The following is a 24,453-nucleotide window of genomic DNA, read 5'->3' as shown; positions in this document are numbered from 1 at the left end:
TGTTATGTCCTGATCGATGCCAGAGTGCCAAGTGAAACGGTGATCAATAGATCGCTCCTCACAGCTATCATTACCAAATGCGCTCTGCTACATTCACATCGACTGTCACTTGGGCGAATGTGGATTTATATCCAGGCACAAGTATGGGGGCATATTATAAAACCATTAATATTCTCTGTCTGCTGTGTGCTTGTGTGTACGTGTGGAATATGTGTGTATGTAAGTGTGTTTATACGATAACAAGCCTCTGTCATTTCGAGGGTGGCCAACCATGTCCATATATAAGTGGAAATGCATCTTAACTGAGTCTCTTTCAGACACAGACACAGGCACGCACCCACACACACACACAGAAGGGGGGCTAAGTGTGTGTTTTTGTGTGTGCTTGTGTGTGCAGAGCAGTGCTGTGAGCTGTAGCTCTGTGTGTTGACCTTCAGGGTTATCTGGAAGGCTCCTCCACACCTTGCTGCTAGCACCAACCCTTCCTGTCACCATGGAAACACAGCTAGCAAGGACAATATGTGGCCTGTCCAGTGTGTTGCTCATATGCATGCATTCACACAAGCGCATTAAAGTGACTACACATACGCACACAAGTTCTCTATATAGACATAGACACTCTCACATACATATGCATGGATTAATGCATGCACACTTCACGATTCATTTTTTTTATCCACTTCATTTATCTGTCATTTCCTTCACCTTCCCTTCCTCTTTCTCTCCCTCTCGCTTAATGAAACCACGAACACGACGCAAATCAAGCCCCTGGGCTTGCACAGCTTTGTCAGAAGGGTGCACATGACCCCATTTTCAGTAGTGGAAGCATTATTGGCGTGCCATGACAAGAGTCTGCCACCAGTCATCTACCATATACACGCATGCACGCAAGACGCAAAGACACACAACCCGCAGTCTCATCACCACCAGATCACTGGGATTTATTTCAGCAGCGACATGGGGTGTGCCAGCGCAACTTGACAATAAATCAACACATCATTCTGTGTCGAGTGACAAGTCAAGATAATACACTCAAAAACCAAGATGGACCGTGAGTGTGAAAGAGGACGTGGTTATTCAGTGACGGTGGCTAAATAAATGTAAGGATGGATTTGACGTGCTCTCCGTTTCTCTTCTTCTCCTGCTCCTGCTTTCTTCCGGTTTCTCAGCCGTGATTTGTCAGTGTGCCCTGAAAAAAAAAGGGGAGAGACAAGAAAGGGGAAGGGCAGAAACACAGAGAAAGTGTCAAATGATGAATTTGCATCACGAAAACTCTCAAAATTTAGGCTCTCCAACACGAAATCCAGTCCCTCATACAAAAATGTTGCAGCCACAGAAATCATACTGTACAAGTGCAAAAATGCACATAAAAGTACCAGCTGTACTTATCCCTTAGATAAAGCTCTGCTCTTTGAACTGTTCCGATGCTTTTAATCAATTTACTGAACAAGTTTTTTATTCATCCTAATGTGTAAGACACAGCAACATGATGCATACACACTGACACATAGCTGACAAACAGCCTGCTAGGTGTGTTGACTGCAACTCTTTTTATAGAAAGTTTGCCCTCTGCCCTGGAAGTGTTTGGCCTTGAGCTACTAGAACTGTACTTAACTGCATGTGGCAACACAGGGGGGAAAAAACAGCCACTACTGAGGGCTGAGACACACACACACACACACACACGTATTCAGGATGCAATCCAAACCGGTGAATCACTCTAGCTGCAGGGGACGTCTGAGGTGGTTTATTGGTACAATAAACATAAATTCAAGATATTTTGGCCCCAGTCATAACCTGACTGAATAACATGAGTGAATTTTTATGAAATTGCAAAAAATGCAACAAACCAAGAAAACTAATACAGGAAAAAAAATATATTCAAGTAGAAAAGACCAACAATAACCATGTTCTATTCATTAGTTTATACAAATAAATAAATAAAATGGTGGTGGAGACTGCAGGGGGCTGTGCTCGTCAAGTGTGTATTTGCATTTAATATACTGAGTGCAACAGCAGGTTGCACATCCAGCCAAACAATCATTTAAAAATAGAGCACCCTCCTTTTGCTATTGTTGTGATGTGATATTGACAGCTGTAGAGGTTATTGTACTACATGTACAGCTGCTTCATGTGTTCTGATGCTTTAGAAAGTCAGACTATAAGGAACAACTTAACACCTCATGTCAACACATGCACACACAGTCACAGAAATAGACACAGGGCAGCACAGGGTTAGTGAAGCATTAGCTTGTGGCTGCTGGGTGGGCTAGTTGGCATGCTAACTACCTCGGCACTCGGCTGGCAAGCAGATATGCTGGGGGGCAGGTTAGCTGTTCACTTGCCAAGTGCATCCGAGGGCATCGCAGCCTGTGCCACTGAATTGGAGATGAGCGGCAAATGTGACAAGGGGATTTTGCTTTGCTGTTCCACTCACGTCCTGAGATATAAAAGGGGACAGTGTGTCTGCGTACGTGCATGAAAAAAACACCATTTGTGTGAAAGTGGCTGTGTTTGTGTGCGCAGACTTATGCACGCTTGTGTGTACATATGCTTGTACACGTGAGTGCGTATTAGTATTGCTACACCCATATACAGCAGTGTGATGGGACATTATGCCTCATGCATAGTGTATGAAGCTCCTGAATTTCAACTGACCCCTCGCACCTCCCACAGTACACACAGTTCAGTTTGGTGCCCCAGGCCCGAATTTGGACTGCCGCCATCCACACTTGGATAATTCAAAGACAGGAAAGGCTTTTTATGTGCATCACCTTGGGCAGAGAGGGCAGCCAAATACTGTAGCTCTAGGTCTGCACTGAATTTAAGACTTACACTCTGTTGCCTTTTTATTAGGTACGGCAAGTTAAAACTAATGCCATTTACTCCACTTGCTCTGTCATATATTCTACTTTTATGAAGGTTATAATCTTGCACAATTTCATACATCTCTCACCTTTTCTCTGATCAAGGCAAAGCAATAACACATCCAGATATGATATGGCAGCAATTTTATTTGGATGTCTAAAATAACCACAGTGTAATTTGTTGTTTCCTCCTAATTTTTGCTCTCTCAATCTACTATCCTTAGTTGGAACATGTTTTTACACTCTGCTCGTCCAAAAAGTGCAAAGTTGAACAGGCAAGTGCACTTCATTATCACTGACTCCTGCTGAGATGGAAAAGTGTCTGTGGAGATTAGATTTGAAACACACAAAAACACTGATTCACACAGAAATACAGACACACAAACACATGTTTTCTTCCACCTGTCAGCTTCTATCCAATTAGAGAGCAGTGTGAGGAGTGGATGGCACACACAGCAACAGTGTACACTTGTGGGGGGGTTGTGCTCACCCCCATGGTCATAAGCTAATGGACAACATATTGGCAGCAGCCCAACATGCAGACACATATATACAGCACATATAATAAGATGCTCAGTCACGCACATACACACATCCACACAAACACACAAACACACTAGACTCGCTCACTTGGCTTTTCTCTGTCAAAAACAAAAATAATAGACAAGTAGAAAATCAATAACTGTCTTCTCTGCTCAGTGCTAACAGCATTCAGTTCTCTCCCTCCCTCTGGAGGGACGGAGAAAGTTGCCAGGCACGACTGTCAATCAGACACACACAAAGTGGCTGTGGCTGCTTTATAAACACACAACCATCCACTGATTACACAGTCGGTAAGACAGCCAGGCAGTCAATTAGTCAGTAGCCAGTTGAGGAAGCCTCTTACTCACTCAGGTGGTGGGTTGGTTATCTCCACAGGAAAGGTCTAAGCTGCTCATTTTGTCAGTAGATAGTTTGGTTAGTGAGGTACACTCACTCACTACTTTATTGATTTGATCAGATAGTTATGAACTCAGTTCAGGTGCTGAACTGAACCAATGAGTCATTTCATCTATAAATCATCAGCTTGATATTTAAACAGTCATTGATTTAACATCAGACACTCATTTGATGAAAAATCTGTTGATAATTAAACTGGATGCAAATACATTTTAAGGGTTTAAAGAAGTGTGTGTGACAGATTTTACACCTCCAACTTTTAATCTGTTGTCTGTCAGGGCATCACTTTGATCCCACTGAAACAGCTCAACAAGTATCGGATTGGATCTTATTGTGGGGCAAAAGCACTAACCACTATGCCGCTGTTCAGATGGACTGGTATGAAATTAAAAACAATGAAATGAAAAAAGATGAATGCTGGATCACAACAGCGGAGTACTATAAACTAGTCAGCTATAGTCTGTAGTCAAGGCTGCTGACAGCTGCTGGCAGTTTCCCCTTGTGGAAAAGTGTATTTTGATTTAATGTGTCTATTTGCTTAATTTATTGGTTTCCTACAACATTCATTATTTTTGTTGTATTTATTTTCAGTGATCTCTGCATTTCTATCTTCATTATGTCATGGTGGTAGTGCTTAATGTCAATAACAGTGACATTACTTCTGCACAGACAGAGGCCTGTAACAATGTCACTTCATTTAACACAGATCTTAACATACCTGTATACATAACCTAATGAACAAATGAAACCATGTCAGACAGATGGCGCAACTACCGTATCGACCAATATGATTAAGATGTTAATGACAATACCACCCACTGCATAAAAGAACACCTCCGTCTTCGCCCTGCAAGTCCCTTTATCACACTTTACCCCAACGCCTTATCTGCAGCCAAATTAAGTGAGACTGCTGGCAGCTGAAAGCAGACAGGAGGCAGCAGAAAGTGAGCAGCATGGTGGAGATGTTTAGCTGGATGCTGATGAGGTGTTATGTATATTTGAAAGACAGAAAGAAAGAATGAGTGTCGGAGGATGGCAGAGAAGGACATGAAACAGAGAGGCAAATCTTTGAGTGTCTTCTGCCTCCATGGGGCGGTCGTCTTGGAAATGATAGACGTGAATGGAGGAAAAAGAGAGATGTAAAAAGAAAAAAATATGGTATGTCTGTCAGCATATATTAATGCATTACATTCTCACACAAATACTTTGATCAATGTTTTGTTTCACTTTATCACAGGAAATTAATGGCTTTAAACAAAAATAAGAGAGCAACCTAAATGATAACAGTAATTTATAGAGTGAGAATGACAGAGAGAAAATACAGACACAGCGTTTGCATCGGTACAACTTTACGGTAACTACCAATCATACAAAAGCTATAATCAGCGTAGGTGTTGTTGCTAGTATTCTATGACGGCAATATTAATGACGGAGACATGCGCAACTGCCTGGATGTGTGTGTATTTGGGTGTGTGTGTGTCTGTTGAAGTACCAGATTGCTGCTGAATAGAGTGGCTCTGTTATCAGATCAGAGTTAGCAGGCAGGCCAAGGCTCACAGTGGGGCTCGCCACCTGCTACTACTGATAGCCAGCATACACACACACACACACACACACTTTTCCTTATTTCTATTCTTCAATCTAAAAATCTGACATTTTTTTGTCTCACTCTTCTCCCGCAGTTCAATTGACAACACACCCCACTCTCTTCTGTTCAACACTTCCCACCGTTCCCTCATCCGTCCTGCTGACAAAACATCTCCACTTCTCTACATTCATCCCCTCTACCTCCATCACTCACTCATGCCTACTGTATCTCTCTCTTACAGTTTTCTATTAACCCTTCCTGGCTGACAGACACTCCTAAGCCTCTTTCTCCCCAAATTCCTGTCTGCCATTATCTCCACCAATTCCTCAATTGACAGGCCCCTTCTCTTCTTCTTCTGATAGTCAACCCAGTGTTTTTTCTTTTTATGGCTGGAAATGGCACAATTGTTCCTCTTCTACTCATTTAACTTCATGTGGACTAAACTAAACTAAACAGGTTTGAGAACATCTTGGTTTTTGTAGATTTTTTTGTAGGATTTACTACTTTCAGGGGACAGGGAGATAGCAGTGTTTTTTATGGGCAACAATATTTTTGGGACTGAATGTTGTCTTAAAGGTGCTTAAGACACTCCTGGTAGCATATTTGGAAAAGGATGGCTGCCTGCAAACCTTTGTGACAGTGAGGAAAAAAGTAGCTTGTGTCAACTTAAATGTTTTGAAGAGGGTGCTCTATACAGATGCACAAGCTTCTCAGATGCTGACATAAACACAGATGTACACATACATGCACACACAACACCCAGAAACACACACATGGCAGTACTGATTGAAGTGACATTAAGAGAGGAAAAATAAAAACCCCAGCACTTAAAGATGGGTGGATCCATCTGTAGACACGCACACGCATGCACACACAAATCCCTGCGTCTTTGTACTCTTTACCTAAAGCTGTCAGGGTTTTGAAAGGAGCTTTTGGTGATACTGGTGACACTGTGAACACACTTCTCACCGTTGACCATCACTGACGCATAATGTAAACGCAGAATTTTGATGCTGACAATCATAACTGCACTAACCTCATTTGTTTTTTAAAAACCAACTAGATGCTCCAATGTGTAATTTTTATTGGTCTGACTTGAATTTCAATGTTTTTCCACTTAAAAAAAAAAAGCATGTTTAACAGAGGTGAACCATTGCACTGGTAGAGGCTGTTTACGACATTCCTGCATCAACATTTTTCAGACATTTACAAATTGGAGACTATGTGACTATGTTCTTATTTAATCAGATCTTACATAAAAGAAGTGTTAACCACAGCGTCACTTAAACAGGCGTGGGTAGACGAGCTGAATGCAGATTCAGATGCAGAAGGATGAGGTCTGGGAAGAATGTTTACAAAATATTCATATTTTTTCAGTCAATGTAGCCCTGCACATACACTTATAAAAATTTGTTCCACCTGTTTTTAATGAGTACACATCTGTGATCAGTAACTGAACACACTCTTTCTGGTCATGGAGTAAACTTAACAAGTATTGAAAAAATAGTTTGAAGTGGTGATTGCTGTTGTGACTGTTGAAATTGGAGATGGGTGTTTTTGGGAGAAATAGCAGATACTAGACAGAGAGAGAGAGACATTTTTAATGAAGATACAGCAGGAGTGGTACGATCTGTAATGAAATGTTTTTAAAAAGAAAAGAATAAAGAAAAAATGTATTGTGAAAGAAAGGCTGCTTGACACTTTACCTTTTTATGACTGGCTATTTTTACGCCTGGCATGTCCTGTGAGTGAGTTTTTAAAACCTCTCTTTTTGCCCGTTCATATTCATGTTATGCTCTGAAGAAACGATAGACAGATCTGCAGTCCTGATATTAATTTACTGTCAATCATCATATTGATGAATTGAATAATCAGTCAAACCTTAGAGTATACTTCAGCGAGAGCAAACCTTTGTCTTACCCTTAAATTCAGCCCTGGTCATACAGCTCATGAAAAAAATGAGCTTTCCTGACTCTTATGTGAAATGTTAATTAGATAAAAGCCCACACATACTCTCTAATGTCCCCTCACTACATCATCTTTTACTCAACAGTAACTATTTCCAGGGTCACTACATTAATTACTGATGGCGAGCACATGAATTCTTATCCAAGCAGCTGTATTTACATCCTGACAGGACATTTCTAAGCACTGCAATGCACAAACAGCAGGGTTTTTAATTGCTCTGTTCAAACACAGGTTTTAGCATCACCACATCATAGGTTCTTCCAGCTGTGAATGTGATCCTCATTGCCTTTGTCAATGGCAACTTTTTTTGTGGGTTTGTGTTCTCTAACCCTCCTACAGATTTTTACTCCTCTATTTTGGCACGTCACTGCCTCCCCAAGGTCATTACCTTTTTCTTACATCACAGAACAACACAAAACAGATTGATATAGATAGACCCTCGGGGTACAGCATTTTTTTGTAATTGCTACCATCCACTTTCAATCACAATGTCCATATTCATAATGTAGACTGTGATGGTAGAGGGATAAAGTGAGGCCATTTTATCTCAAGTAAGATAGTCAAGATGCAAATCTTGAATTTTTGAAATATACCTTAAATATTCATATCCACCAGAGGTACAGCCACTGTTTCAGAACTGTATTGATTTCATCAGTGTCAATTTTTTCAAACCATAGCTATTTTTCCATTATCATTTGCATACTGTCAGCCCCTTATCTGCGCTCCAACCACCCCCAAGTCTATTTTTTACCTGGTGTAAAACACAGATGCTAATTTAAAATACTTCCTGAAGTCATTAAAGGCTGTAATTGAGAAAGATTTCTGAATATTTTTAAAAATAGAACCATGTACAAATGCCCCTGTTCTGCATATTTTGCTGCTATAGCAATGCTCCATAAAGTCTGGTTAATCAAGAGAGAAACAGAGTGGCTCTTATCCAGGCATCTCAAAGGCCAACACACGCTCACACACACAAACTCACATTAGGGTTGAAAAAATATGGTGTTCAGCAGACCAGTGGGTTAAAGTAGGTTAAGCATGTGGGATTCAGTGGCAAGTGTTTCTCCAATGCTCTCACAGTATTAAATGACATACCACTAGCATTAGCATTTTGGAAATGGTGGGTGCTGCAGGCCAGATATTGGCAGGTGCTTACAGCAAGTGGTGCTTCAAGAAAAGTCAGGTATTGAATGTGAGGACTGCTGCCTTTTGTCTAACTAAGAAGTAGGTTGAAAGATAAGACAGATAATGATTGGTAAAATGTGGACAAACTTTCTCACAGGCTTATACCCATGCACACAAACATATACAGTGTCTGCATACTTGCAAACACTTTATAAAAGCTCCTGCTGGCAATGACCATTATATATTACTACCCAAAGTGGCAGTATATAAGATACTGTCTGACATCTCAGCAAAAGAGAAAAAAATGGGTCACGTTAAGCTGTGGTGAGATGACATTTACCCTGCATCCCACTCACACACGGACACACACACACACACACACACACACACACTTACACACTTAAGGTCCCATATGCATGACAATAGCTGATGACCAGAGACACTGACAGGAGACGGATAGGGGAGTAATAGTAGAAAGGCAGTCCAAGGCCATATCTCGAAGTCTAAAAGGGATGGGTGAGGAAAAGATATGAAAAATCTGCCTGTTTTGTAGACACACCAGTGTGAATCAACATAAAAACATTGAATAACTTTTGAGTGACATCTAAGTAAGGCTGTGCTTCTGTAGATAGTGAGTTGGATGGACATCAAGCGGGAGACAGAGAAAGTGAGATAGATACTCTCGTTATGTTCAGATCAGGACACGAGCTGAAAAAAGACAGATAAGCAGCACGGTGGTTTCATTGGCAGATTGATTGACAGAGACAAACTGATGGAATGTCACAGATATATACAGTCAAGTTTACACAAATAAACTCTTGGAAAGACATAAAAGTCACCGGCAACTGGGTGGAAGTGACAGAGGTAGACAGATTCCGACAAAGATCGCATGGGCTTCACGCAAACTTAAGTTTAAATGAAAATACTGGATATGAGTGTTCTGTTAAAACATCCGCCAGGAGAATATGGAAAATCCCAGAAAAGTGACAGAAAATTAGGCTTGGGGCAAACAGACGGTATTTGATAGGCATCAAGTTTCATGGATAGAAAAAGACAAAAGAAAAAAATAAATACATTTATATTCAGGAGAAACATGAACCATAAGTTATCAAATTTAGACAATTTTAATTTTAGGGGGAAAAATACAGCATACTCACTTTAATCACAGGGAAGAATGTGTCTTCTTTAGAAAATCCTTACAAGCAAATACAGATAACAAAAGAACAGAGCTTTTAAGCTGTCGGGAGGTTTTCACCAGGCTAAAAGCTTTTCCGTCCATTTAGTAGTCATGTTATTGTTGCACAAACCTGAAAAGATTGTATGCTTTTTCTAACTCACTCGTCATTTTATCTGCCCATGAACAGCCTGTTTATTCAGCTTGTTAGTTTAAACAAAACTGACCTCTTTCCCTCTTAAAGTGCCTCTCAAATTTTTTTTTGCATACAGATTTTGCCAATTATTGAAGAGAAATGGTCTTGGAAAATTACTGAGGTTGTTTATTTCAACTCATGCTAAGCCATGTAATTCATAATGTTTTGTTTTTAAAAAAGAATCTAACATTTAAAAAATCTGATGTTACATTGAAGATTTCCATTGTTGTGGTTAATTTACTGGTCATTTCTGTTCAAATATTTCCTGACTGCAGTGAATCAAAAAATGTGACATTTTGTATTGTGTTTTTGTCCAACATGTACAATACATAGATCTGATGAGCTCATGTTAGATGAATGTAATTACTCCTTGACATAAATGATCAAACCTTGTGTTCCACTTTTGGAAAAAGGACAGAGGCACCAAAAGGTAAAACCGCCATTATTAGTCTCAGCCTTAACAAAGTGTTTCCTCCGGGGTCTGCAGAACATTATACTTCATAATAAAATATGATCCACTGCTCTCTCTCATGACTAAATCTGCAGTATGTATTGCTCCCTGTTGACCCTTAACCACCTGCAGCAAAGCTGAAACTTTTCCTAGTTAAACTCTTGTGCAAGTGCTTTTTACAGCCAAGCTGCTGGCTCTGTCAGATCCATTTATAGACAGGCAGACTGGACAGTGTGTGTGTCCACAGGGGTTTTGGGACTGCCCACTCATTTCTTTTCGTTATGTCTGACTGATTTGGAGCTTCCAGGGGCATCGTTACATGTCTGCCCTCACTTTCTGACCCATTCTCACTCATTTGGTTTGCATTCAGAGATGCTCTTTGCGTATCCACAAATCTAAGAAAATCCCAGGTTCTACTGTTCATGTTCAAAAGCCTTGAAAATACTTGATTTTATGTTTTACATGTATGTCACTCTATCTTCTTTTTCCCTGTGGCTTCTTTACGCCCTGCTACTTTTACTGACCTGTCTGCCTACTCTTGTTGCGCAGCACATGACCCTGTTCAATCCATGCCTCTGGCGATAAAGATACTCTAAATGAAGCATGAGACTATGGATTCAAGTTATTTTAGCAGCGAGAGATACAAAATAAAATCCAACAGAACCTTCACTTTTAGTTTTCAGTTCTGAAACTGCAGTTCATTTTGTGAAAATGTGAATATCCTTTCCAAACCTAGCTAACACCTAACAGAGCTTCATGGTCAGCAGTGCATATCGGAAGTAATGCACTGGTTAACGCCAGTGATAGAGGTTTTAATATAGGAAGAGGGATGTACAGAGGATGGGAAGTGGAGGAGAAAGAGATGGATCAACAGTGAAAGCAGCATGAAAGAGCAAGGGATGAGAAGATAATACACAAAGTGCCCGGAAAAGTGAGAGAAACAGTTAAAGGAGAGGTAATATTTGATGGATATAGTTTAATAAGACACTAAAATATTAGCTCTTTTATACTTTCACATTTATATCTTCAATCTAGAAACATTTATATGGTACTTTAAGTTTGAGCTTGGGACAGAGCTCTTCAAAATTCTTAAAGGTCAACCTGAAAATCCCACCCTCTTCAAAAAAGCAGCGCAGGTCAGTCTTTAAAAGCAAGATTTAATCTCAGTTAGATTATCCCAAGAAAGAAAGGTTGGACAGAAGAGGATTTTGGTGATAAAATGCTTCAGATCAGGACTTTCCTTCTGCAGCCATCTGGGATTAAAAATAAAACTCAACTTTTGGAAATGTGGGAGAAAAACTCTTCTTAACATATGAGTATAATTGTTGAGTTTGGCGTTCAATTCTGGGGTATCAGAAACTGAAAAATAATGCAGATTGTCCTTCCTAGGTCAACCATGGAGGATTCACTTTTAGATTTAGGGCGGGTCTGAATCTGGCTTGGTTTTTAGGCCAAACACCCATCAAGCTCATTATTGTCAATAAAGTCTTTCATTTCCCTTCCTTCTGCTGATTCACACTTAGTCTTTAAGGGATACACCTGATTGAATCTGAATTGAAACAGTGGCTTGCATTTTTAAAAAGAGAAAACATCATCAACAAATCTGAATTTATACAGCACATGCTCTCTCAACACTGACTGCTTTAGAACCACATATACAGTTTTTTCCCAAAGGGCACCATCCCACTGGCAAATGGATCTTTTGAACCAGTTTAAAAAGAAAGATTGCTTTTATCGACTGTTTAAACTGCCAAATTCACCAATTGTTGTTTTGTCTTTTATCTAGTTTGGAGCCATATCAGTGTATTTTGTCATGATAATAATGTGCAAATTGCTCCATTCATTATTGTTTTTTGATGGAGAAATTGGTAAAATAAGCACTTTGTAGATAAGCGTAGAGTCTGAACACTATTTGCGAAAGCATCAGTCGAAAGCGGAAGGCGTTTCAAAGCACTGAATGCTAAAACTGATTTTAATACACTAATAACGGTGTAATCTTCCTATCATAAAGTTCCAAAACACAGTGCATGCTTGGTGACTTCTAAATCCACTCAACAAGCATGTCACATTGATTTGGCTTCCTGTTTGAAGTGTCAGAGTAACCAACATGCAGATTACTATTCTCAGAAGTTAACTGATTTAGTGTAAGGATTGAAAGGATTATTTGTCTTTTAACCTTTTTGTTCCACTGCAGACTTGACTGTCAAACTCCTTCTAGGTCTCACTAATTAACTGTTATCCTTTTATGGTCTTAAAAAGAAAAAAAAAAAAAAAACAAACAAACACACACACACAAAAAAAACCAACAACAACAAAAAAAAATAAAAAAAAATAAAAAAAACAGAGACAGCAAGCAATTTAAAAAGATATCTTTAAAGGAAGGAGAGCTACACCAAATACTTTGGCCAAGTGTGCCACTCAAAGCGAATGAGCAGGGCCAAATAAAAAACAAAGTGAAAGAGAAATTGATTGAAAGTAGGTCAGCACAGAGTTGCCTGTCACACACAGTGTTTCACACAGGTTGAGAGTTTACTTTTGGTAGTGGGTGTTGCAGCATGTGACTGAGGTTCATGCAGAGCATCCAGCAGTTTGCAGGTTTTCAATGTGAATGTGTTAGTTTAACCAAGGTACTGCTCTGAAACTACAGTTTCCACATCACTGCTAAATGCTGTACATACAGACGATCGATGGAGGCTACAGTTCACCAATAAAGCCTCACATCAGGACTATTGATAGATAATAGCTAAGCATCTGCAGACAGGAGCCTCTCGTCCCCACTCAAGTCATTGCAACACACACTTCTGTCTGCGCATGTCCAAAGATGTATTTGAAAAGACTGAAATAAGGTGTTCTGATATAAGATGTACCTAAGTTGACTGATTATTTCTACCAGTGTGGGTTTTAATCAGAGTCTACCTATTGGAAGTGCTGTCAGAATGCAGCAGCCTATCACTTGAACAATAACAAACATTTACATATACATACGTATAAACATTTTCTTTCGTGCTTGCACACTTATACAGCACATATTCTTGCCTACCTTCTTGGCTTGCTGGACGCAGGTCATATACTGTTTGGCCAAGCTAGAGCAGTGCAGGGTCTGCTGTGGATTTTCTCTGTAGCACTGGAGCACCTTGGCCTGCAGTTCAGTGCACACAGACGCAGTCTGCCGGGGCCTGGAAACAAAGAGCAGAGAGGGCGGTCAGTGAGATGATAATACAGCACCACCAACTGAAATCACCCAGTATGTGCTCGGATATCTTGGCTGCAATTATCTTCTTGTTTCTTTAGTGACAGCTCAATGGATTGTCTCTTTTCAAACAGTCATTTTGTTACGTTACTACCAGTTATACAGTATTGACTCAGAAAACAGATCTGACTGATCTGACTAGTATTCTGCACTGTGTGATATATTGCCAGAAAATGGGTTAGACAAAGCACTGTAAATTATGACTACCAATATGCTCTAAGGATGACATTAGCTGATGTGTAGCTGCACATACTTAAGTGTTCACCCACAGAAAAAGAAACAATGTCTTTGTTGCTTTGAAACCACTGATCAAAAAAATATGGGGCTACAACAGGCACAAAAAAAAAAAAAAAAAAGGAAAGACAACAACCAGCCCAGAACTGGCTGAACTAAAGGGCACAATTTACAGGTGAGTAAACCTTACTGACTCCTTGAAATGAGTTGAAATTGCTTTAACAGCAGCACTAATAAATGCTGGTTTGTGTCATGAAAGCTTATGATGAGCAAAAGAAAATAAAACACTTGAGATTGTTTGAGTTTTGCTTTAACGGCAGTTGGAGTAGCTAAGATAGTTTCCAAGGCTTCAAGGTGCAGCCTGTGGAGACGCATGAATTATGCATTCACAAAGCAGCTTAGGAGTCAAAGTCAAACTTTTCCTTTTCTTTTTATCTTACTCACACAAACAGTAAATGTGTGTAGACAAAAGCACACAATCACATCCACACCCACAAACAGACACACACTGAGACATACACGTACAGGTAGTGAATGCTAATCCTACACAAGGGTAATCCTTGAGTGCTCTGTTGCTTGTGGTAATTTACCTGCTGTTGTGACAGAACTCATAACTGGGAGAATTGGAATATGGATATGTTCACACACATGCAAAGCCATACACACAAAGACAGAGAGACATAACTTATCATGCAATGTGCTGCATAACATTTCACATGCACACATAGCCAACTTGCAAAAGAAAAGAACAACACAAAATAAATGGATAGTAAAAAAGAATATAATAAAGTAGAATAAGCACACAATATTTCTTTAGCGGCTGTGCTGCGGTTTTCTATCACATCGTGTGATCTTCATCAACATGCCCAGTTGTCATGTGATTATAGATTGTCAAATTTCAACTCAAATTGCCACGTGACTAAAAAGTCAATAAAGTGTGAAGAAGAAAAAAAAAACCCCAACAACAACCAGCCGCCATCTGCTGATTATGATCCTGTGGTATGATTGAAAGCTCCAGGGTGGCTAAATAATGGCACTTGATGAGAGATTACTCTGAATGAATCAAATGATGGTTTCGGGGTCAAAAATAAAATGAAAGAAAATAGAATAAGGAACCTGCACGTCATTCTGTTCCCGGTGTTTGACACTTTATTAGCTACAGTTTTGTAAAGTGCACACTTTAGTGACAGTAGTGGGTGAGGTGTCAACTTTATGTAAATGCAAATTTAAAATGCACTCCATCTCGTTCTCCTGCTGTGATATTTCAGGCTGCATACAAGGCTGTACTAGAGAACGAGCCAACGACAAAGAGAGAAGAGAGAGAATTAGTGTTCAGTGTAATGAGGAGGGAGATGCATGGCTTCATTCGACATGATGGGACATGCCTTTTATTTTGGGAGGCTGACCACCTGAGATTCTCTCATTTCTCTCTCACACACATATATTCATGCTATCCCTCAGAGTATGTGTGGGTGTGTGCGCAAGATAAATTTTACACATGACAAACTGTGGGAGAATTTTCTCTGCACTAGTGTGTGCATTGTGTAGTGTCAGTATGTGTGTCTGTGTGCTTGCATGTGCAGTGGAGTGTGGAACGACAGGATTAAATAAATCACTGACGGAGAGAATATTCATGGAAAGGGAAGTGAATGCAACCAGGGATGGCGGGGGAGAGAGAGAGAGAGAGAGAGAGAGAGAGAGAGAGAGAGAGGGAGAGAGATGGAGAGAGGGAGAGAGATGGAGAGAGGGAGAGAGAGGTTGACAATGGCATACTGAATAACAAATAACCCTGGCAACTCTCATGGACAAACAGTAACCTATTGTACTGCTGCCACAATAAGGTGCCACATCACTTGGCTGCAGATGAATATTAGTTCTCTTTGTGTCATTTCTTTCAACTGGCATTTGGATGGGCCATTGATAAGGTCCATTTAAGTACACATGTTAAGAAGAGTGGATGAACAGAGTCTCAATCATATTAAAGCAAGCCAGATACTCTCATCTGAGGTGCAGGCTTGGTATTAATAAAATACTTGATCATGTTATGATACAGGATACAGAATCATCAAGTACGGAGGACATCTTATCCACATGAGACAGAAATAAGAGAATGTACAACGGTCAGCCCTTCAAAACAAAATTTGTCTGGCTGAAAATTAAAATGGTGTTGTGTTAGTTTAAAATCTACTGGGAAGAGTTTCAATCGCATGATTAAAATTATACAACTGGTTGATGTTTGACTTCGGACTCTGACAACAGGTCAGCATTCTGAATTACTCCTTGAGAAAATAAGATAACAGCAACAATAGCCTCAAGGTATTTAATTCAACCTCAAAAAAAAAAAAAAAAAAAAAATCATTCCTTTCTCAACTCAACGAGAGAAACTTTCTGATAGCAGGAGTGTTTTAATAATGGAATCTGAAGCAGAAAATTGCCTCTGCTAATCTGCACCAACTGCCTCGTTTGACTGAAATTAAAGGTGAGCTCTTATTAGAAAAACATTAGCCGCCCCAGCTAGTTTGATAGCTAACTTTCTCAGGGAGGAGGCAAAACAACACAGCAAGTGCTTTCTGCCACTGACATTTTGCATAAATGCGTGGAGAGTTGGGGGAGCATGATTTAGGCTCAAATCGTTAAAATTTCTCATTATTTTTTTGTCTCACCTTGGCAGTGTGTGGTTTTTATGAAGAGAGCTCAAGTTCTGCGCTACTGCAAAGCGTGACATTGGGGAATAAAGCAATAAGAGGAAAAAAGAGAGATTGTGAAGGCATAGCATTTTATTATTCTCTGTGTCTAAGTTGGTGTTGTTTGTGTTGGTGTGTTCACATGTGTGTGTGTGGTGTCTGAAAGGTTATTAATGTTTGATGACGAGGATTTGGGTTCCTTTAAAGCCGCAGCCATGGCATTGTACTTTTGGTTTTTAATATTACGCTGAGTGGAGGGAAAGAGAAGAGAGGATCAAAGATGTCATGGCTGGGGTGAGATCAAAAGGAATGACAGTGGATGCATCTATGTATTGTTAGGGGCTTTGTAAAGCTTTTATGATGGTGCCGTGAGGATAACATCCACAACATTATATTTAGGCAGGCAGAAATCTTATTTTGGATTCATATGAAATCAGAACTACAGATTTGGTTCATGAAGCCTGTCAGGGACTGACAACACTGAGTAGCTATAATTATTCTGGTAGTCATAATAATCACTTGTCCTCCTTTGCCAAGCGATGCGGCATACTTAAATCCTAAACTCACATGTCACAGTATGACAACAGCCAAAACCTTCATTAAACTTAATCTCAACTCCGCCGAGCACTTAGAAATATGAAGAGCAATCAAAAACAACTACAAGTTATGAACTGAAGACAGACACAACTCCGCCCATATCTTTATATGCTGACAGCTGAAGTGGTGAGGGGAGATAGGAATGAAGGAGAACAATTCGCACTCAGTTAGCCTGACTGATTGATCCCCCCAACTCACTTTGTGGGAATATATATATAGAGAGAGATGGGAGGGGATAAGGAGAGTGTTTCATTAAATCAGGTGACATGCGGGAACAAGATAAGGTGCACATGTGCATGTGTGTTTGCGGGTGACATCTCATCACTGATAACTTTTCAATCAGAAGAACTTGCGGTTGGATGGCTCACTCGAGTTGTGGGTGACGTGAGGTGAGACATGCTCTTTGAAGCATTTAGCTGCTATCACTTCCCATCACCAGCTTTTTTATCATCAACAATTTCATTTCCAATTTTGACTGTAATTTCATTTGAAAGGTCCTTTTCTTTAAATAACTTCACTTTGCTTTTAAAAATGTTCTTTTGACTCTATAAAGCAAAAGTGCAAGGCATTATGTGAACACATTATTTTTTCACAATAGGTTGCACTGTTATCGCTTTAATTAATTTTCCTGGATGATAATGCTTTACTTATGGGCTACTGCGTGTTGCACTGCTGGCTAAACTGGTTTGAAATGTGATCTTTTGAAAGAGTACAGTATGTGTGTGCTTCTTTTTACTGCTGTCCTTTATCTCTTTGCAGGCAGTCAAAGAGTCAGGGTTTGCAAGCAACTGCACCCTTCTGTCTTAATGGTAAGTCTTTTTCAGACCACAGCGCAGACAGGTCCTGTCTATCGTAATGACTTTCACTCGACTACTTTGGGGGGCACAGAGATCCTCACAGTAAGCCACCTGTCTGTTTCACTAATTGGACATGCTACCCACATACACACAAGAATAGACACACATTCAAAATATAGTCAAAAAAACAAACCCACATAAAAGTAGGCTTTTAAGCACAAACTGTCAGCATTTACACAGACATCCACCTGAGGTCCGCTAAGTTTCTGTCTTTGCTAACACTTTGAGGGTAGTAGGGTTTTTTTTTAAGAGGATTAATGGATTTTAACATCTTAAGGTGAGCTCAGCTGCAATGTTGTGGGTCTCTTGGGTGAGGTATTTTTGGGGAATATGGGTAGTGTCATACCCCAAGGCAAGGTTAATGGATGAATTCCTCTAAAATACCCAATGTTGCTGCGAGAACCAAGTAGAAAATGGCACTAGATAATGTTTTACTACTCCGTGTGTCTCTACTTGACAATGTTTTGGAGGTGTGATTTATCCAGTGGACAAAATAGAAGGCAATGTCACAGATAGCTTCCATTTTGTTGAATTGTTTTCAACAAAATACCTTCCTCAGGTTAAAGTCAGTGTTTAGCTCTAGTTTCACTATATGGGGGGAAATAAAGAGAAATACTAAAAGCAATCAGGAGTGTTGGATTGTTATGGCCACTGAGCTCCGTGTTTTTGTAAAAGCCAACCATGATTATTTTTATCCAATTTTAAATCACACTTCCACAAATTCCAAAATCTTGATAGATGACACTGATAGAGGTGCTCCTTCGTGTGACCAATAAGCAAGTGCGGTGGGAGAAATTGACTGGCCATCTGTGTGCAATGGAAAGCGTAAAGGACTTCAACCTGCTCTATCTTCACTGGAGGGCTTTAGAGCAAATCTTATAACATTGAGTAGATGGAGTTGGATCAGACCTCTGTTTCTGATGATCCTAATGATCCAAGCATCCTAAAGCGTAAGTCATACAGAAGAGCTAATAAAAATGATGAAATAGAAATGAAGTAGCTGTCATAATGATATTAAAGCTAGTTATGTTCTTTATCCTCAATACCTTGCTAATTACAACCATCTACACTGATGGTACCGTGGGAACAGTGGAATACATAATAATACAAATATATACCAATATAACCCCCGTATGTAAAAGGTCATATATTACATGACCCATTACCCTTGTTTTTGAGTCAAGAATCAATTTTGGGTCAGATCCTGAGCACAGCCACCAAAATCAAATCTATTTTTCATATTCCTTCTGACCAAACTGCCTTTATGAGTGTCACTCAGTTGTAACTTTATTCTTTGTTTTTCTGCATGGTTAGGCAGAACACTAGCTTTTATTTGATGTGTGTTTATTGCTACTGACTTGTCTGTTTACTGTCTCCTTGTTGTTTTATCTGACTTTATTTTAATTTATCTTTCATTGTCCTCTACTTTCATCTTGGTAACTTTGGCCTTGTTACTGTTCTCTGTATTGTGTGTCTTTTTTCCCCACAGCTTTTGCTTTGTCTGGCAAAGCAAAGTACAAAGTACACTTTGTTTTTAAAATATGCTAAGTAAATAACCATGTTATTGTTATTATTGTTGTTGTTATTAATTTTAACAAACCCAGGCAGATAAGCCACTAGTTAACATCACAAAAATATAGGGGGGGTTATTATCAGTCAGTATGCTGGCTTAGAGGTGCAATAATATAAGCACTGCGACCAAAACTATCCAAGGGAAGATGAGGATCTATTCCGAATGACACAACTCCCAGATGCAGATGTTTTTACAAAATGTAAAAAAAAAAATAAAAATAAATTAATTAATTAATAAAATATAGTACAGTAGTATGACCACACTTTCCTTTTTACTTGAATGGGTAGTTATGTCCAAACTTTTGACTAGTACTGTATATCTTTTTTTCACTATTTAAGTTTAAATAATTTCCTTCTGTGCTGAACACAGAAGATGGAAGTAAAAAGGAAATCAGGCTGCAGGAAATCAAGTTACATCTGTGGCAAAAGAAATATCAACAATTAAGAGAGGAAATTATTTTTTGAATTTGGGAAATTGGGCAATAAGAGAACAACTGGAGACAGAGACAGATCAAAAATCTGAACAAAAAGACATACTGTGGCTACATAGCGTGTTGGACTGTGCTGCAGCCCCCCATGACCCTCCCTCCATTTAGCAGTGGGTAAATAGAATAATTACTGGGTGGTCAGTGTAGTGTGAAATGACAGTGTGACCACAGCACAATAAAAGAGTGCCCAAATGCTGACAGAACATGAAGAGCACATGACTGCCTGAATACAAAGTGTCCCTGTATGTGTGGCAGAGATAGAGAGTGAAAAGGAAGTCGAAGTTTGTGTGCATGCACATATGTCAGTCCCTGTAAACGTGTGTCTGTGCATGCCCTGATAATATATTAAGCCACACATTTTGGCAGGACAAAACAATTCCCACAAACCAAACTCACACTGTATTGATCTTCTAACCTCTTCTCTGCAGCTGTGGACAACAACAATTCACTGCTCGTGTAACTGTTCGGACAAATTTTGGACTTCAATTAGATGCTGCTGAATTCAATGGACCAGATGCATGAGGCTGGCCATGGTGTGGAGGAGGTCACTCCCCATAAGTGCAAAGCTGGCAAAAGCACCATGGGCCTACCTTCTCCTCTTTCTGTTTCTGGGATTGCACTAGACTGCCTATATCATAACACTGGTATGTTTATTTCCATATTTCACAATACTACAGAGAGGAGGGTGCCACACAATAAAAGTCAGACAGATTTGAAGGTTGCTTTTATATTGCATTTTATCTTCACACTTGCTTAGCATAATAATGCAAACTGACAACCGACACTGTTTGGGACTTTGTAACCTTTCCCTCATTCCTATTTCTGCATGGTATTGAGAGTTTGTTGGGAATTCAATCACAGCTCAAAATAAACAAGCTCTTTCATGAAATATGCAGCTAATTTACTCAACCTTCATTATCCAATGGAAAGGTCTCAGACTAAGTAAGTGCATAGATTGCATGCTGCAAATACTGTAGGTGTATGAAGAACAAATTCAGCTATTTCAACAATCATGATTGTTTTTGTTTTTGTTTTTTTTTTCAGATAATGTCAAACTATCAATTTAAATGTATTAATGAAACCAACATCAAGCTATTGATTTTGTGCGGGGAGATTTCTGATTTTTAAGTTGTGATTATTGTGTGCTAGGTACATTTTGTGTGATGATAAATTTCCTTGAACATTTCTTACAGCGGACAGTTAGCTGGAGAGATGAAAGAGCATAGAAAAGTGAAAAGGTTTACATGGTAATGAAAACCTGGAGGTGAGGAATGAGCATGTTGGGGGGGGGGGGGGGGGGGGTCTGGATTAATTAGCCATCTTTCATCAGTTTTGCACGTGGCAAAGGGGGAAATTAATAGCTTTCTGACTAAATTGGATTCACTGAGCTCTTTGGCTTTGTCTGTTTCAAAAAAATAAATAAATAAATAAAAGGCTGTGGATAGGTGTTATAAATGGCCGCAAATTGATAAAGCCCACATGCTACCAGTGTGGAGGTGATTCAGTGTTGAATGAAACTGACATGCTTTTTGACAGCAGGTGAGGTCTGAACTCTGCAATCCCAGAGGAGCACATCAGTTTCTAGTGAAATCCTGCTGTTTCTGTTTATCCAAAAGCAGAATGAGTCCGAGTTAAAAGACCAAGTCAGTAATGGCGATGAGAGAAATGATAATGTGGAAGTGTATCTCTAGCTCTAAAAAAACAAACAAAAAATGGATATTAATGTCAAAATTGCAATAAGAATTCGGAAAAATGTGTCCTGATATGTCACATGATTGCATCCATTTTTTTTACAGAAATCCATACATTAAATCTAGCCCCATTCACAACAGACTGTTAATCAGCTTTAGACAATTCAAGATGTCTCTCTGAGCACCAGAAAGAACAAAGAATAAAAAATACAAAGTAATACTCTCATAGATTTAGCAATTTTCATTTTTTCTCTGCCACATATAATTTTCAAATAAAGGTAGAAAAGAGAGAGAATACAGCTGACTTAAACGGAAACAAAGAAAAAATAGACAGTCGGACTTATTAGGCTAGCTTAGTGCAATGTTCTCAGTATTCATAAAAAAAAAAAGAGGGGAACAAGAAGTCAAACACGTTGATACGGGCCAAAATAAACCACACTTAGTGGACAAATTGAGAATCTATCTATCAGAAGTGATACAGATTTATATTTTCTCAAGTATTTTCATCCATCATGCTTTGACAGTTTCACTGGTTCATTGTTGATCAAAAGAATGGTAAACTGTGAAATGTTAATTTGGTTTTGTTACAATACTATTATATGGGACACTAGAAGTGATAACAGTAAATAATCACTATTATGTGTGAAAAACAATGTTTTGACTGTCATCAGGATGCAGTGTGGCATTCACATTAACAGCTAGATACCATTGCTCAGTATGTTCACATCTGTAAACTTAGCAAATGTTGTCTGGACATCTAAAGCTAGTTTTCTTTCTCTGATCAAAACTACTGCGACTGGCAATGCAGTTGGTTGGGACAACTATTTTCCCCATAAAAGTCTTGTAAACACATAATTGTACTGAAGCAGTAAGGGAGCAATAACGCAATGACTATTGAAAATGTTTCTTTCCACACAAAATTGTTTTGTAAAGTTCATTCACAGTATTTACCGGATGTGAGCCTCAGCTTTGGCAGCTGCCTGGTCATACTGTTCTGCTGTCTCCTTGTAGTTGTCAAAGTTCTGCAGACAAAGAGACAAAGAAAGGTGCAAATCAATTCAGGGAAATTTTACAGCTCTGCAGAAGTTCCACTTCACTTTATATTTTGAATATAAATCAGGCTGTTCAGATTGTTGCTGCTTGTGTGAACTTGTTTCCAGGCTTTCACATTATTCAATTTTCAGATCACATTAAGTGTCAGAGCCCTCAAATTAAGTCCTACAAATAAGAGCTTGTTACCACAATTACAAAATTTTTAAGCTTCAGTTCAAACTCTAATAAGCCAAAGATGATAACTAAAAGGTATAAATCACCATCCAAAATGTCACATTCGTTAAATGATTTTTACAGCTCTGCTTACAAATCTGAATGCTTGTAATGGCCGCTGATGTACTGTTGGTGCTCCATGTTTTATTTGGTGTAATACACAGTGGCATTTGAATTGCAATTACTACACAGATGGAGCTAATACCTAGGGGGCAAGGTCATTTACAGCAAACCTTTATTTTAGTAATCAATGGTCAAATCATTAATTACATCGCATCATGGTCTGAGATGTTTACAAGGTGACTGCACTGACTAGGAAGTTGTTTCAAAAACTGCATAAGTTGCCAATACCCATGTATATTCTTTTAATTAATTATTCCCCATTTTTCCAATAGGAGGGGTGATAGAAAAGGAAGATAAAGTGAAGTGACTCAGCAGGGAAAGAGATGGGATCAAACACAACCCTCCAAAATCTTAGCTCTGTACTCCTACTTCAGTGCCCCCTAGTCATTTTCATATCTCATAATTCATGTTGATCCATTTAGCAATGTCATAGGCATCATTCTCTTTAATTCCCTACAATGTAATAAACTCCCCCTTGATCCTTTCCTTTCCTGTTCTGTTCTTTAAAAAATAAACAGCAAAATATAAATTATGCAATCTACCTATGTCAATGACAGAAGTGCCTATCATTAAGAAAACTGCATGTTTTTGGTATATAACTTAAGTGATCTCCAAATGAGAATGATATCCCTATTCTTACCTGTGTCAACAAAGCTCTGATAACCTCAGTTGCTTTTAAAACGAGCAAAACAAACAATTAGCACTTGACTGAAAAGGAAGTTGAAGTGGCTGGAAAAAATACTACATGCAATATGCATGAGAAGAAAAAATAGTAATGTGTCCAACAACTGTTTGCCTTTCTTATCTGAGTTTATGTCCCATTTTGACTATCACACTAACTTATAATGTGGAAATGCCAAACATCCCTAGGTGTAAGGCTTTATCCCTTGCAGTTAGGTCTTCTGGCTGTGTTACATTGGATTATCTTGGGAGAGGCCTCAGGATTAGACTGCTGTTGCCACTAAATCTCCCCTATGCCAATGTGTAGACTAGGTTTAAATACCACACCTCAGCAAGGGTGTATCATTGGTAGCTCCAAAGACTGGAGAACAGGTATACTTCATCCATCAGGAGACATCTTGCTCAGATGTTTAATTACTGTTCTAAGCCTTAAACATGACCAATTGCTGTTTTAAATTAAAGTGCAAGTAATCAAGCCCTTGATTTAAAAACAGTAAATTACACTTCTTTTTAGAGGAGAGTTACCTAATTCTTAGCCTGAGTCTCGTGGAACAGGTAGTAAGAAATTAGCCACATGTAAGCAACTCAACCTTTAGCCTCAGGTCAAGGACTCACTGGGAACATTCAGAGGAATAATGATCTTAAACTTAAAAGTCTGTGGTTGCCTTGTGGGACATCCACTGTTCAAATAAAACAAACAAA

General features: G+C 39.1%; 1 protein-coding gene across 1 annotated transcript in view; it reads right to left on the bottom strand.

Annotated features, from left to right (window-relative positions):
- Positions 1-915: 915 nt before the first annotated feature.
- The window catches only part of chchd6b (coiled-coil-helix-coiled-coil-helix domain containing 6b), a 46,422-nt gene continuing 22,884 nt past the window's right edge, over positions 916-24,453 (bottom strand). Inside the window, exons 6-8 of the mRNA XM_029502683.1 lie at positions 22,633-22,703; positions 13,349-13,484; positions 916-1,189 (exon numbers count right to left, since the gene is read on the bottom strand). Coding sequence (XP_029358543.1) covers positions 1,166-1,189; positions 13,349-13,484; positions 22,633-22,703 — 231 coding nt within the window. The 3' untranslated portion in view covers positions 916-1,165. The remainder of the gene's footprint in view (positions 1,190-13,348; positions 13,485-22,632; positions 22,704-24,453) is intronic.

The sequence above is a fragment of the Echeneis naucrates genome, chromosome 5 (genome assembly GCF_900963305.1).
Source record: "Echeneis naucrates chromosome 5, fEcheNa1.1, whole genome shotgun sequence".
NCBI lineage: Eukaryota > Metazoa > Chordata > Actinopteri > Carangiformes > Echeneidae > Echeneis > Echeneis naucrates.
The sequence above is the reverse complement of the archived record's forward strand: the minus strand, read 5'-3'. Positions and strand labels throughout refer to the sequence as shown.